The sequence below is a fragment of the Aethalodelphis obliquidens genome, unplaced genomic scaffold, assembly GCF_003676395.1.
Source record: "Aethalodelphis obliquidens isolate GAN/ISIS:26980383/991018 unplaced genomic scaffold, ASM367639v1 scaffold2, whole genome shotgun sequence".
NCBI lineage: Eukaryota > Metazoa > Chordata > Mammalia > Artiodactyla > Delphinidae > Aethalodelphis > Aethalodelphis obliquidens.
The window spans coordinates 29190492-29204335 of NW_020837946.1; the positions used below are offsets into that span (position 1 = coordinate 29190492).

A 13844-nucleotide genomic window follows, 5' to 3' on the forward strand; every position below is an offset into this window, starting at 1 on the left:
ATGGCAAAGCATGATGGTCAATTTGGGGGCAGTTGCTGACATTAACTGAATAGAGTCTTTCAATATCAAGATCTAGGATAATAGGATCTCAGGAGACCCTGAGAGCTTAATGGAAAAGAGAAAGTGTGTAGAAGGGGTTCCCCAAACCTCTTTAAATTCCACATGTTGGACTGAAAATCAGTAGCAAACATTTTGTTCAAATTTGCAGTAAAGGAATTAGATTTGGAAGAACATCTAACACTACTTGCTTCTGTGGTGACAAAAAAAAAAAAAAACTTAATGCTCTAGTCTTACTTTCTCATTAAATTATTTTCTTTCCGTTTCTGAGTGAAATTTCCTACTTATATCTCTGAAATTCTTTCCCCAGCTTCTCTTCCATCCCTCTTTGCCATCCGTTTACCACAGTAGGTTTCAAGGATGAGAAGGGAAGGTGAGGGAGTGATGATGGGATTAGCAGGGCATGGTTGAGGGTGGGGATGTGGAAGAATTATTCCTGTTCCTTTCTTCCCCACCTGCAACCATCATCTAAACTATTATTTTAAATAATCAGAAGATAAAGTTTGGACTTTAGCAGGTTATAGAAAAAGAAAGAGCAGTGCTTTAGTAACCACAGGTAAGAGAAGTTCAACACTGGATCTTTATCTCACCTATTTAGAAGGTAGACTTCTCAAATGCTGCCTGGGAATCCTAAGGATATATACTGAACGCTTAGTGAATCTTTCTCTCTCTGATATATATATGTACCTATATATACACTCACATATATATATGAAAAAGTAGAAGTAATTTTTCTTGATGGGAAAAGATACACAAGAGTTCCAGCATTAAGCTCCATGAAGGTAGAAAAAAATGCCTAGTTGGTTCATCCTTCATTCACTCATTCATTCAACAAATAGTCATCAAGATTTAATTATGTGCCAAGAGCTGTGCTTGCCGTTGGGCATTCATTTTGAAAGGGGTAAATTTATGTTTTTAAAACACTTTGTCATTGTGTAGAAAGTGGCTTGGAGAAGGACAGGTGGTGGCGGCCTGGACTTGGTAGAGTGTCATACACTTATTGCTATAAGGAAAGCTGGGAAAGCTGAGATGGAGGGAGGTCAGCAAATCAAGAGTTCTGTTTTGAACACATTGAGTGTGAAGTGCTTGGAGACATCCAGATGGAAATAACAGAGTGACAGTCAACAGGTACAATCGGGAGCTCCAGGTCTTAGTCCACAGTAGATATTCAATACATATTGGTTTGCTTCATTAATTATTATTGTAAGGAAGACATGGGCTCAGTATTTCAATTGCCGGAAGAGTAATCATAGAGCAGTTAATCTAATACTTTTAAACCTCTATACCCATCATTCTGATAGCCTTCTCTCACATCCCAAATTCATTCAGAGACCAGATAGATTGTTAACTACATTCAAGTGAATTATTCTCCGATCGTGATTTCCTCTGGACTGTTGATTTCACAGGTTTGTCTATCTAACATCTCACTAGGCCTCTGACTATACGCTATATTAATTCAGTCCCTATATGTATGGAATTCCAAGTTTATGCCAAGCAACATGCTTGGTGTTAGGTGCATATCTTTGGCTAGTTTTAACATTTCAAGGGACTAGAGCTTAAAAATAAAACAACCAAACAAGAAAAAAAGAACAGATATATGAAATGAATTATTGCTTCTCTATTTCTTTATTATATTTAAAGTTTTTATAACTATGGGCTGAGGAATAGAATATCCTAAAATAAGTTTGCCTCTGGACAAAGTTTTTTTTTCAGGCAATAAAATAATATTTTTTCAAGGTCCTTGTAGCTCTGGGGCAGTGTTAGAGAATGGACATTAAAACGACATGAACCCTCTCTTATGTTCAACAGAAAACAGCACAGATGGAGCCATAATAAATCATGTAAAGTGTATAACAAACTATTATACAAACAATACTATACAGCATGCTCATTGTAGAATTAAAATGCCTAAGTGCACATGTTTTTCAAAAATGAATTTATCATCATGTCCTTCACTCCCGGCCACCTGTTTCTCAGAGGTAAAAAATGTTGGCAGTTTAGTGAGTTTTTCCTTCAGACTTTTTTTCTTTGCATATATGTGTCTTTACTTTCTCAACATAAGTTAGGTTGTGCTTGTTTTGCTTTTTCCACTTGACAAAATATCTTAGACATTGGGCAGTGTGATTTTTTTAAGTGCTGCATAATATCCCAGGGTATAAATATACCATAATTTATTTATTGGTGTGTAATTCAGTTGCTCCCAATTTTTTATTATCATAAGAATGTTTCGGTGAGTATTCTTATAGCATATATCTTTGTATTCATATGTAAATATCTCTGTAGGATCAATTCTTAGAAATGGAACTTTTAGCTTAAAAATTATGCGTATCCAACTTTTGGTTAATAACTGCCAAATTGTAGAGCTTTCTACAACACAATTCCTATTACAATAGGTCATAGGGGACCACTCAAACCATTAATCAGTAACTATAGAGCAGAGGTCTCAGAGCATCTTCCCTAGGCCAGCAGCATCCGTATCACCTGGGAACTTATGAGAAGCACAATTTCTTGGGCCCCATCCCTGATGTATTATGGTAGTCAGAGTTCTCCAGAGCAACCGAACAAACAGGATGTATATATAGATATAGAATGAGATTCATTTTAAGGAATTGGCCCACATAATTATGGAGGCTAGCAAGTCTAAAGATCAGTAGTCAGCAAGCTGGAGGCCCAGAGGAGCCAATGTGTAGTTCCAATGCAAAAGCAGGCAGGCTCGAGCCTTAGAAAGAGCTGATATTTCCTTTTGAGTCCAAAGGCAGAAGAAAACATGTCTCGCCTGGAATACAGTAAGGCAGAAGGAATTCTCTTACTCAGACTTTTTGTTCTATTCAAGCCTTCAGTTGATTGGACAAGGTCCATCCCATTAGGGAGGGCAATCTGCTTTTACTCTGTCTACCAATTCAAAGGTTAACCTCATCCAGAAACACCTTCACAGATACACCAAGAATAATGTTTAAACAAATATCTGGACACCACAGTCTAATCAAATTGACACATCAAATTAACCATCATGTATTCTGAATCAGAACTCTGAGGGTGGGACCTAGCAATGTATTTTAACACTGTCCAGATGATTTTAACATACACCAGAGTCTGAAAACCACTGCTCTAGACTGGGCTTTCTGGCTACTCAGATTCGTGCTTGAAGTTATGGGAAAATGCTCTTTAAGAACCCACAACTTGGGCTTCCCTGGTGGCGCAGTGGTTGAGAGTCCGCCTGACGATGCAGGGGACACAGGTTCGCACCCCGGTCCGGGAGGATCCCACGTGCTGCCGAGCGGCTGGGCCCGTGAGCCATGGCCGCTAGGCCTGTGCGTCCGGAGCCTGTGCTCTGCAGCAGGAGAGGCCACAACAGTGAGAGGCCCGCGTACCGCAAAAAAAAAAAAGAACCCAAAACTTGGTTGAATTAGTAATTGATCATGGTAAATGATACCCATCTCATTTGCAAGCTAGCTTAGAGAAAGGGCATTGCCATCAGGAACTGCAGAGAGATGGATTTTATTTCTTCTCTGTGCTAGAGCTTTATTAAGATCAGCTTGAGAACCTACAGGTGCTTTCTCTGAAGGACTTTCCTGTTTGTTGTTTTCAGACCTGCAATCTTCAGTAAATATGGACCTGTATTGTGGAGCTGAGCGAGTATGCAGGGCCTTCTCTGCCCTTGTTGATCAGATCACTTTGCCCAACTTGAAGTGAAAAAGAGTCCAGACTTGTGGTGATGACGAAACGTGTTTTCAAAATCTGTACTAAAAGAACTAAACCTTCTACCTCTTTCTCAATAGTCTGGCATGAAGCATGAAGAAAATTTTATTTTTTAACGTCTCTACACATGTGTCTTTGTTCTTCAGAGTAAAGCCTTGGGAATGAGGAGTGATAGAGGAAAATGGAAAGAAGGACCCAAGTCAAATCCAGATGTGCTGCATTTCCAATAGAGGCCCTTTCTTTGAATACATTGGTAGTAATATTCAAGTGTGTGATCTACAGGAATTCATGCAACTATCTTCTTCAATATCTGAATTACCGAATTGATGACCTAATATTCTATCTAGATGCTCCTGCTGGAGAATAGGCTTGGCAAAGAACTAAATACACACACACACACACACACACACACACACATACACACACACACACACACATATGTGCATATCAGACACACACTTGAGTGCATGCAGATCTGGTGAGATCTGAATGAACTCTGTGGATTGTACCAATGTCAATCTTCTGGTTGTGTTATTGTACTATAGTTATGCAAGATGTTACTATGAAGGGAAACTGGATGAAGGGTATACAGGATGTCTCTGTATTATCTCTTACAACGTATATGAATCAGCAATTATCTCAAAATAAATTTATTTTAAAAACATGAATGTTTCTCACTAAACCCCCACATTCATTGAATTTGGCCAAAGTACTTGTGTGTCTCCATCCTCTGTATGTATGACTAGGGTATAGATGCTTAATAATGTCCAAAGTAGTAGCTAACATTTTTTGACTGTGAGAGCACTTAGCTTCTAAGCCCCATGTATGTATTAATACTAATTTAAACCTCACAACAAACCTGGTAAGTAGATATCTCTTTTTATGAGACAACTGAGGCACAAAGAGGGTCAGTAACTTGTCCAAAGTCGTTTGGTCACTACTTGACAAAGTTGAGATTCGAACCCAGCTCCTAAGCCTGTATTCTAACCACTGCTTGCACTTTCTCTAAATAAATATTGTTATGGTTCCATTGTTTCACCTGTTTTCTTGATGTGCAGTCCATATTACATTCAGAGAGGCTCTGGGCTCTTATTTATATGATCCATAACTACTAGTAATGTTTCCAAAGTGAAATAATGTCCAACTGGGTAGGATTAAGACTAGGTTACACCTGTTCAGTCTCATCCTAATCTTTTTGAATTTGTTTTTCAGCCTATCATGAATTTTTTATTTTGGTTTTGTTTTTCAACATATTCACTCTCCTTCTTACTTCATTCCAGCTTGTTCCTTACAAGTTTGTTAAGTATGCCCCAGAGCACTGGTCAGCAAGCTACAGCCCATAGGCCAAATCTGCCCACTGCCAGTTTTGTGCAGCCTGTGAAATTATTACATTTAAAAAATAATAATTGAAAAAATCAGATGAGGAGTAATATTTTGTAACAGTTGAAAATGACATGGAGTCAAATTTCAGTGTCCGCGAGCAAAGTTTTAAAATTGGAACACCGCCGTGCTCATGTATTTACATATTATCTGCAGCTGCTTTAATTCTACAAAGACAGAACTGATTAGTTGCACCAGAGACTGGATGGCCCACAAAGCATCAGAAAAAATTGGCAGCCCCCGTTGTGTAGTACCAAGGTGTGGGAGGAGCAAGGGGCAGGCATCTCTTCAGCGATTTATAAGAGGTAATGAGTTTATATAATAGTTTTTAAGAATATGATGCAAGACATTAGAGAAAGTAGTACAGAAGCAAAACCATGAGCCTCTGTAGAAATGGTAGTCAAAGAGTGGCAGCTTTTAATGTGCTTATTCTTCTAATCAAGTTAACGCTGAGGCTGGACCCCCTCCCCAGTTCCTTCCCCAGACTTGCTTCCCCTATTGTTAAGATTTGGCTAATCTTCAGATGCATCTGTGTCTTCTAATAAGAACCCTTTGGATAAGATTTTTCACTTAAGGAGGGCCATAAACCTTCAGTGAAAACACTTACTGAGGCTTCCTTTGGACCTGGGAAAAGCAAGTGAAATGCTAACATATCTGAAATTCAAACTGGTTGTCAACCATCAATTATAATAGAATGATTGGAGAGATGAGCGTAATTAGAGATAAAAATAGCATTGTGTCTGGAACTCAAATATATTTGTTAATTGGACTTCTTTGCTATGAACCTCATTCAAGCCTGGTCATTTTGAGAGCAAATATTTTTATGGGTTCTTTTCTCATAATGCTGTTCGTTTGATTTTTACTTTTCTTTTCAATGTAAAGTGTAACCAGTTATAATCTTAATATTTAATCCAATAGAAAATATGCTAACTGAGAAAAAATTTATACCTACTGCTATTTTATTAGAGTTTGGATTATCATTAATGGTCACATTAAATATTGAAATAAAAAGACTCCAATAACATTACTTGGGGTCGAGAGCTTTTATTCATTTTGTTTCTATTAGAAGAATGCTTTATTCACCAGTTTCGTGTTTTGTTTTTTGCTTCACTCAGTTCAAAATATTCAAAAATATTCTTTCAAACAAAATTCAAGTAACTACCACCAATAACTGGTAATTAATAAATATAGTCTCTTATTGGCCTGTGCATAAACAATCCAGTGGTTAATATTTCAAAGTCATGCAGTGTATTCAAGTTAAATGTGTGGCACTCTAGTTCATTAACAACGTCAAGCATCCCGAAACAATGATCAAGATGAATACAAAGAATCTGAGTAGCACAATCCCCTACTCATCTTTGGAAGCTGTTTTAACTGTTTCAGACAGTGGGATGATCTGGCAGTAATGTCGCCACCTGAAGGAACATGCTAGCAGCCTAAAAGAATGAAACTAAGTACTCAGAGAATGTGGCTTAAGCATCTCTGGATGCTCCCACCCTTTCAAGTAAATAAACGATCAGTAGTCAAGAAAAAAATATATATATTTAAATTCCAAGATGTGCATTAAGTCTGAGGTTCGATTTATTTTCTCTTTATTTCCAGGCTACTGGTCACTTTTCCAATGAACTTAGACCCACTCCTATGTACATGCATGTTTATCAAGCCTTCAATCAACTCTTTCTTCTTTAGGGAAGGGATTCTTGGTTGCTGAGGATATACACCTGAAAGTAGAGAAAAGCAACTCGTCATTAGGTCACCAAATTATTTTCAGGCTAATTAAGTATCAATGACTTGGTTTTTAAAAGAATGTTTGCTGTTTCTGCCACTCGGCTCTTAATATTCTGTATAGATTTTTTGCAGAGGTGTATTTGAAATTTTTATTTATGCAAAACTTTGTGTCCTATGAAGTTTAATTATATAATATGAATTAAGTAGATTATAATAAATATATTTCCTATTTGATTAATATGTATTAAAATATATTTTTCTGACTAAAAAAGTAAAAAATTGTCATCATATCATTTTAATATAAAAATATAAAGAAAAATGTTTAAACCACCCATAATATAATCTTCCAGAGAGAACCATAGTTTTACACATACATACTTTATACCATAATTTAGTTTACCATTACCCTATTATGGGACATTTAGATTATTTCCAATTTTCTGTTGCTATAAATAATATTGCAGTGAAGAGCCTTATACTGCAAAGTTGGTTACAGCTCTGAACGATCCTTTAGAATAGATTTCTAGATTGGTAATTTCTGAATATGTTGCTTACAAAATTTCTCAGAGTGAGTAAAGTAGAAAATCAAGCATTTGTGAATCTAACTTATATTTCTGAAGCATTGTTTTCTCTTCTGCTTAATGTTTAAAAAATAAGCATTATGAACATTTGCCAGCTAGTTATACACTGACTGCAAACATCATCAAATTATAAATCTAAATTTTAACTTTCACGTCACGGAGGAAAGCAAAGACTCACAATTTTTCTAGACCGTCCAAACTGCCAGGTTCAGGCAGGTAAGTTTTTCTGTTCCTCTCGGGGGCAGAGCAAGATTTGTTGAAGGAAGAGATCATCATTTTTGACACAAACAAGGATATACTTCAAAATCGTTTCATTTGTATTAAAGCCTTTACTAACCCTTGTGTTAACCTCAACTCTGTTATTTTCTATCTGGGAGATATTATCAGCCTACTCTTTTCCTAAATCAATTTCTCTCTCTCTCTCTCTCTCTCTCTCTCTCTCTCTCTCTCTCTCTGCCTTCACAGAATCCATCATAATTTAGTAGTGAAGCCTGGGTATATCCTCTTCAGCCTTCTGACCATTTTGGCACTCAGTTGTTAGCTTGTATCTTTCTAGACAAAATAACAATGCTCTTTTGAGTCTTCTCAAACGATGATAACTTTGGCCCTCAGAATTTTTGGAATTCTCATTTCTGGATCACCTCTGTTTCTGCTTATTAAAGTTATAAACCACCACAATGTCTAGGTCATCACTCAGCTCGGTAAGCTCTCCTTGGAGTAAGGCTCTTCCAGATTCTTTCTGTAGTTAAATCCACGCTTTTCATACATTTATTGTTTATAGAATCACAGAACTTCAGAACACAGAATGTGAAGAGACTTTAAGGGCCTTCTAATTCTTCCCATATCCCTCGTTTTCAGATGAAGAAACTGAGAGCTAAATAAGTCAATTAACTTGCCCAAGGTTACGTAGCTATTTGATAGCTCTTGTTTACATAGTTACTGACTCAATATTAACAAATATATTAACATACAAAGTTATATAGGAGTTTTGTGTTTTTAATAAGGCATGATTCATTGCAACATTTCTCAAGTGAATTTAAACTATTTAACTTGAAGACATCAAAATAGCAAGAACCTTTCCAGGTATTATGTAGACACTTATTTTAGTGTTTCTCTTCTGCTCTGATGATGTGATTTCCTTGAGAACTATGGAGACAAACACCTCTTCACCCTCACCCCCATCCCAACCTAGTAGAATATTAATTCCCCAGGGACAAAGGAAAAAATTAGTGAAGAATCTGTGCAGGTACATCCAGAGCCCAGTTGAGCCACTAGAGATTCAATCAAGCCTCTTGAGATGATATCTCGATGTTCCTGAAACTAACTTTCAGACAGGGTGTCTTCTTGACCCAAGACCCTCTTTGACTGATCATACAATACAAATGGAAAGTCTTATTTCTTGGTCTGCAACAATTATGTCAAACATTAAAATAACTTCAATAAAGTGAAATGTTTACCCCTAATATTTGCAAAGCAACTCCTAGTAAAGTTTGCAGACCAGCTGGGTCAATAGCAACTCTGTAGCAAGATGAAGGAAGTGACTTCCAAAGCTGAAGACAAATCTACTTTTTTTTTTTTGAAAAAAGAAGATAGAAATGCCATGTTGAAGTATGCTCAGAAAATTACATGTAGTCTCAGACTATTATAGTAGCCTGTTGCAAGCAAGCAAACTGAAAGCTGTTTTTGAGATTATATATATATGTAATTTTAATATACAATTAAATTATATAATTTAATTAATTATAATATATAATTATAGATAATTATTTTCCTGTTAAGTTGAACACAAACATTATTTTCATTTATTCTATAGATACTTAAAGTGCAAAGTGAGTGCAAAATACAAAACAAGAAATAGTGGTAGTAATTTGAGTACCACTGTTAAGTAGAGTAAGAATGGAAAAAAAAAAAAGAATGGAAAAAAGAGCCTACAGTGCAGATGAAGAAAATATACAGTCCTTACTGATGCTGATGCCTGGGAAGCCTCTGTTCAAAATATTTTTAAAATATTGGTAACCAACATTTAAAGATAGTCATTTTGTATTTCTGCTTTAGTAGCTAAACTGCTAAAAGAATATTTCCTCTAAAAAATGAAATTGGTTTAAGTGACAATAACACTTGCCAAATTAATAAATTTATCTATAAATAATTGCAGTGGATTATCTGGCTTTATGGATCAGCTAATAATATTTTTTGTTACTGAGGTTAAAACAAACCAGATATTTAAAGGTTCTACAATATCTTGGGAAAAGATTGATCTATAACTATTACTGTTAATTGCTATTTTAATAGATGTTTTACAGGAACATATAACAGTTCTCACAATCAAATGTACAATTGCAAAAATTATTTATGCTTCAGTTTTCCACTAGTGCATAAATAGTTACTACCACCCAAACAGCCCTTGCTGCAAGCTTTAGAAGCACATTGGTTGAAACAACACCAAAAAAGGAACAAAAACAGTATGAATAAGGCTGTTATTCTCAGCTTACAGTGATTTATTCACCCTCCTTCTAATTCTATAAAGGATATTCTAGTGCCCCTGGAGAAGACTGCATTTGAATACCATATTTACTTCAGTGAAAAATCTCTAAATTTGTAGGAAGTTCCAGATTTCTAAAAATTAATTACTCAGCTTGCTGGAAGTTAATTACTTATTTGCAATTTGTTCCAGAAAACAAGGAAGAGTGAATTTGCAAGCCAGCTGATTTTTCTACCATTTATCCATCAGCTAAGTAAGTACATCTCAAGGAGTCCTTCCCATTTACATGAAAGCAATTAGTTTTTGTTTCTGTTTTTGTTTTTCTATTTAAAAGGGGCAAGAGCCTTCCCCAGGCTTATATTCAAATCTTCCCAATTCCATAGCAAGCGAACACAGGTTATGACTACCAATGTTCAGCCTTACTGAAAAAAATAATATTAATTTGGGGGCATCCCTTTATACCTTGATATTGTATTTTAGGGATCATGTCTTTTCCTACTTGTCTTTCTGATTCTTCTTTGCTGCTGTTGAAGTATGAAGATGAGGACAATATGCTGATAAAAAGAGCTACTGTAAATTACAAAAGGAAGTGCTATCTATCTTCCTATCACTTGCGTACTCTTTGGGCTCACCCCTGAGGAGGCTATGTGTGGCAATGGATTGCCCTAAAGCCACTTCCCTCTTCCTCACAATTCAGCACATTCACACTTGATTGATCCTTTCAAAAGACATGGGACCTGGGGTTGACCACCTTTTTTTCTCCCTGCGTGCTGTGGATGCACTGCTGAGATCTTCTCTTCCTCTCCAGCCAATTGCCTCCTTCCTAAGCCATGGTTTCTGGAGAGGACACAGTCCACATAGATGTCCCAGAAGAGTTGGGCCAGATCCCAAAACAATGCCCCATGCTGCAAGTTCTCAGATGACTTCAGGTAGATCATAAAATCCCAGAAACCTGAAACAGTGTTGGAAATTTGAGGCTTCCACATTTCTAGGAGGAGTACCGAGGAAGATTCCCAGCACTGAGGATCAGCTTGGTTAAGAGCCAGCAGATCTGTCTGGCTGTGACAGAAGAAAGGAGACACACAGCATATTCCCACAATGAGCAGGGAGCAGGTGAGACTCAAGTGGCGGTAGATCCCTCCTCTGTTCCCAGGGTTGGCCATGGCCTTGAAACTGTGCAAGATGGAAATATTTCATATGAGTTCCTGCTTGTGCTCCACTCAGTAAAGAAAATAATTATGCCTTTAAGAACTTTGGTGCCAGCAAAGGAAACATACCATCATCTCTGGGAAAAGTCTTATCCTACCTCCCATCTCACAAGCCCCATTCTATCTAAAGTGATGCACTGTCAAGCCAGGTAGTACAAAACCAAGATGCTTAGATTAAGAAAGATTTATTCCTAAGATGTGCTCTTTTGTAAGATAAATAAGCAAACTTGTTTTTCCCTAGTACAGAGAAATATAGTTTAAAAGAGTATTAAGTGAAATTTTTCCGTCTTGCTACATGGCTTTTATTATTCTATAATTGCATAATTTAGCCTAGCTATCCTAAACCAGGACTCCCATGCAATTAAGAATTTGAACATATTTTACCCTTGGATGCTTTCCTATTATGGTTCCTTTTATTATTAAAAAAAGGCGTAAGAATTGTAAAATGTTATAAGTAAAAATAAACACAAGGTAGTGTGATAAACGTATGGGAACCAAGGTATATTCAACCCATTAGAGTAGAATTAATAAACATTTTATAAACACCTGAAATGTTCTGCAATTCTGACATAATTTTCATAAAGATGATCTTTTCTCATCTTGCTATAAATCTCAAGAATTTTAACAAAAATTATTTGCCTCTCATTCAGCTTTTCTGGCTTTCACAGCCGGTTACAATAAAACCAAGACATCCATATACACTTTGAAATTATTATGTTACACTTCAGACAAGTCCAATGAGAAATGATGTACTTAAAATAATAATAAACCGGGCTTCCCTGGTGGCGCAGTGGTTGAGAGTCTGCCTGCCAATGCAGGGGACGCGGGTTCGTGCCCCGGTCCGGGAAGATCCCACATGCCGCGGAGCTGCTGGGCCCGTGAGCCATGGCCACTGAGCCTGCGCGTCCGGAGCCTGTGCTCCGCAACGGGAGAGACCACAGCAGTGAGAGACCCGCGTACCGCAAAAAAAAATAATAATAAAAACAAACCAATTTTTTTCCCAGGAAAAAAGGTTTACCTGAATCTTCACAAATGTATATGATATACAAAATGTATATTAAACTTAAACAACTCTAGTGTAAAGAAAAAGCAGGAGGGCATATACAGCTGACTTTCAGTTTTATATTTCCAAATCTTTTAGCTGTTAGTATCATGAAGGCAAGCATGGCACAGCTCATGGGAATTCTCATGAGAATATGTCTATATTGGAAACATTTCATGATAACACCATGAGATGGAATCTTTCTCTTCTGTACAGCAGCAAAACATATTGAGTCTCCCTTAAACCGGTATTTCAGAAACTGTCTTTGAACAGGCACATTCCTGAAGAGGCATGTTGAGATACAAAATTATTCAAAAATATTTCCTCTATATTTCAGATTATTTACACAGGATACCTACCTGAACAAAATCAAATTTAATATGTCCTCTTCTGAACTAAAATATCAAAGTCGAGGGGCCGCAAAAGTTTTTTCTTAGGGGACAAGTCGAAGCTGTCAGTGCTAAGTTTATTAGAAGAGCAGGGGCGGGATACTGTCCAGGGTGCTGAAGTTGGAGAGTCCGGGACTCGCTGCCCGCTCGCGCCGCAGCGCTCACATTGGCTCCGTCAGGATCCCTCCCCTTCCGAGAGTCTTCCCCAAGCCTGGAAGTTCCTCAGCCCTGGGATCCTGCGTGTGTCCTGCCATAAGCCCCGCGCTGTGCTCCGTACGTCTCGATCCCGCACCTGGTTCCACCACCTCTCCCTCCTCAGGGCGGAGCTGCCTGGAACACCCTGTGTCCTTCGTGCCCCATTAGCCTCCTTACTCCGAGGCTTGACTCCCAGGTCACAGAAGCGAGCCCCTCCGCACTTACCTGCGCAGCCCTTTCTGGATTCCTTGGAGTGCGTGGAGAGAAAATGTCCAGACTGCTCCCTGAGCAAGCGGCGGTCCCCACCTTCAGCGTCCTGAAGGTTACGGTGCCTCTTCTTAAGCAGTGGGAGTGCTCGGCGCCTCTTCAAGTCTACGTCAAAACGCCGGGAAACGGCCGCCACCTCCACCTCTCGCCCCCAAGTCCATCTCCTGCACCCTCCTCTTCCCTCCCTCCCCTGAAGATTTCGTTTCAGAAAACAAGGAGGCTTAGCCGCACACACCTCATTGACACTGACCCCTACCTCCCCCTCCACCAGCGGAACTGAATCTTTTGTGTGGTTGGCTTCCCGGTCCTACGTTGGGAGGCGTGACACTGCTGGCGGGAACTGGAAAGTTGGGGCCCAGTCCCTCGCCCTTCAAGGAGCAAGTGGGGCTCCCTAGATCTCTACCCTCCAGACGTTCCTTGTTTGAGAGTAAAGTGATAGCAGCGAAGACTCAGGACTCCTAGGGTCGGAGAATGCACGTGGGTGCCCTCACAGCGGTCAGTAAGGAAATTAAGGTGCATCCCAGTGACATCCTCGGTGTGAATTTCTCCTGCCTGCCTGTGGTCCAGTGCTCCGAAAAGAAACACACCCTTGAGGCAAGAACGCAGGTAGGGACAAGGCACCACTGGAAGCTCCCCTTGACTGGGGACAGGAGACCCCATTGTCTCCAGGCTCTGTGGCTTGGATCACCCCAGGAGCCCGAGCTGCTGCTAGTATTGCTTGAGTCAGCCCACTGCTCAAGATTTCACAGAGGGGTTCCTGCTTTCCAAGAAGAGGAGACGTCTGGGATTCTCTTTGGTTCTCAACTCAAAGCTAGT

At 38.7% G+C, this 13844-nt stretch overlaps 2 protein-coding genes across 2 annotated transcripts in view; one reads left to right on the plus strand and one right to left on the minus strand.

The window, feature by feature from the left end:
* The window catches only part of DYTN (dystrotelin), a 50770-nt gene extending 47020 nt beyond the window's left edge, over positions 1-3750 (plus strand). The window contains exon 12 of the mRNA XM_027114746.1: positions 3647-3750. Within this exon, the coding sequence (XP_026970547.1) occupies positions 3647-3750 (104 nt within the window). The remainder of the gene's footprint in view (positions 1-3646) is intronic.
* A 2967-nt stretch (positions 3751-6717) lies between these two features.
* Positions 6718-11094, minus strand: FAM237A (family with sequence similarity 237 member A). The gene is made up of 2 exons (XM_027114758.1): positions 10679-11094; positions 6718-6857 (listed from the first exon to the last, which is right to left on the minus strand). Exons 1-2 carry the CDS (start codon positions 11088-11090, stop codon positions 6718-6720), a joined length of 552 nt encoding a protein of 183 aa, XP_026970559.1. The 5' UTR covers positions 11091-11094.
* Positions 11095-13844: the final 2750 nt, after the last annotated feature.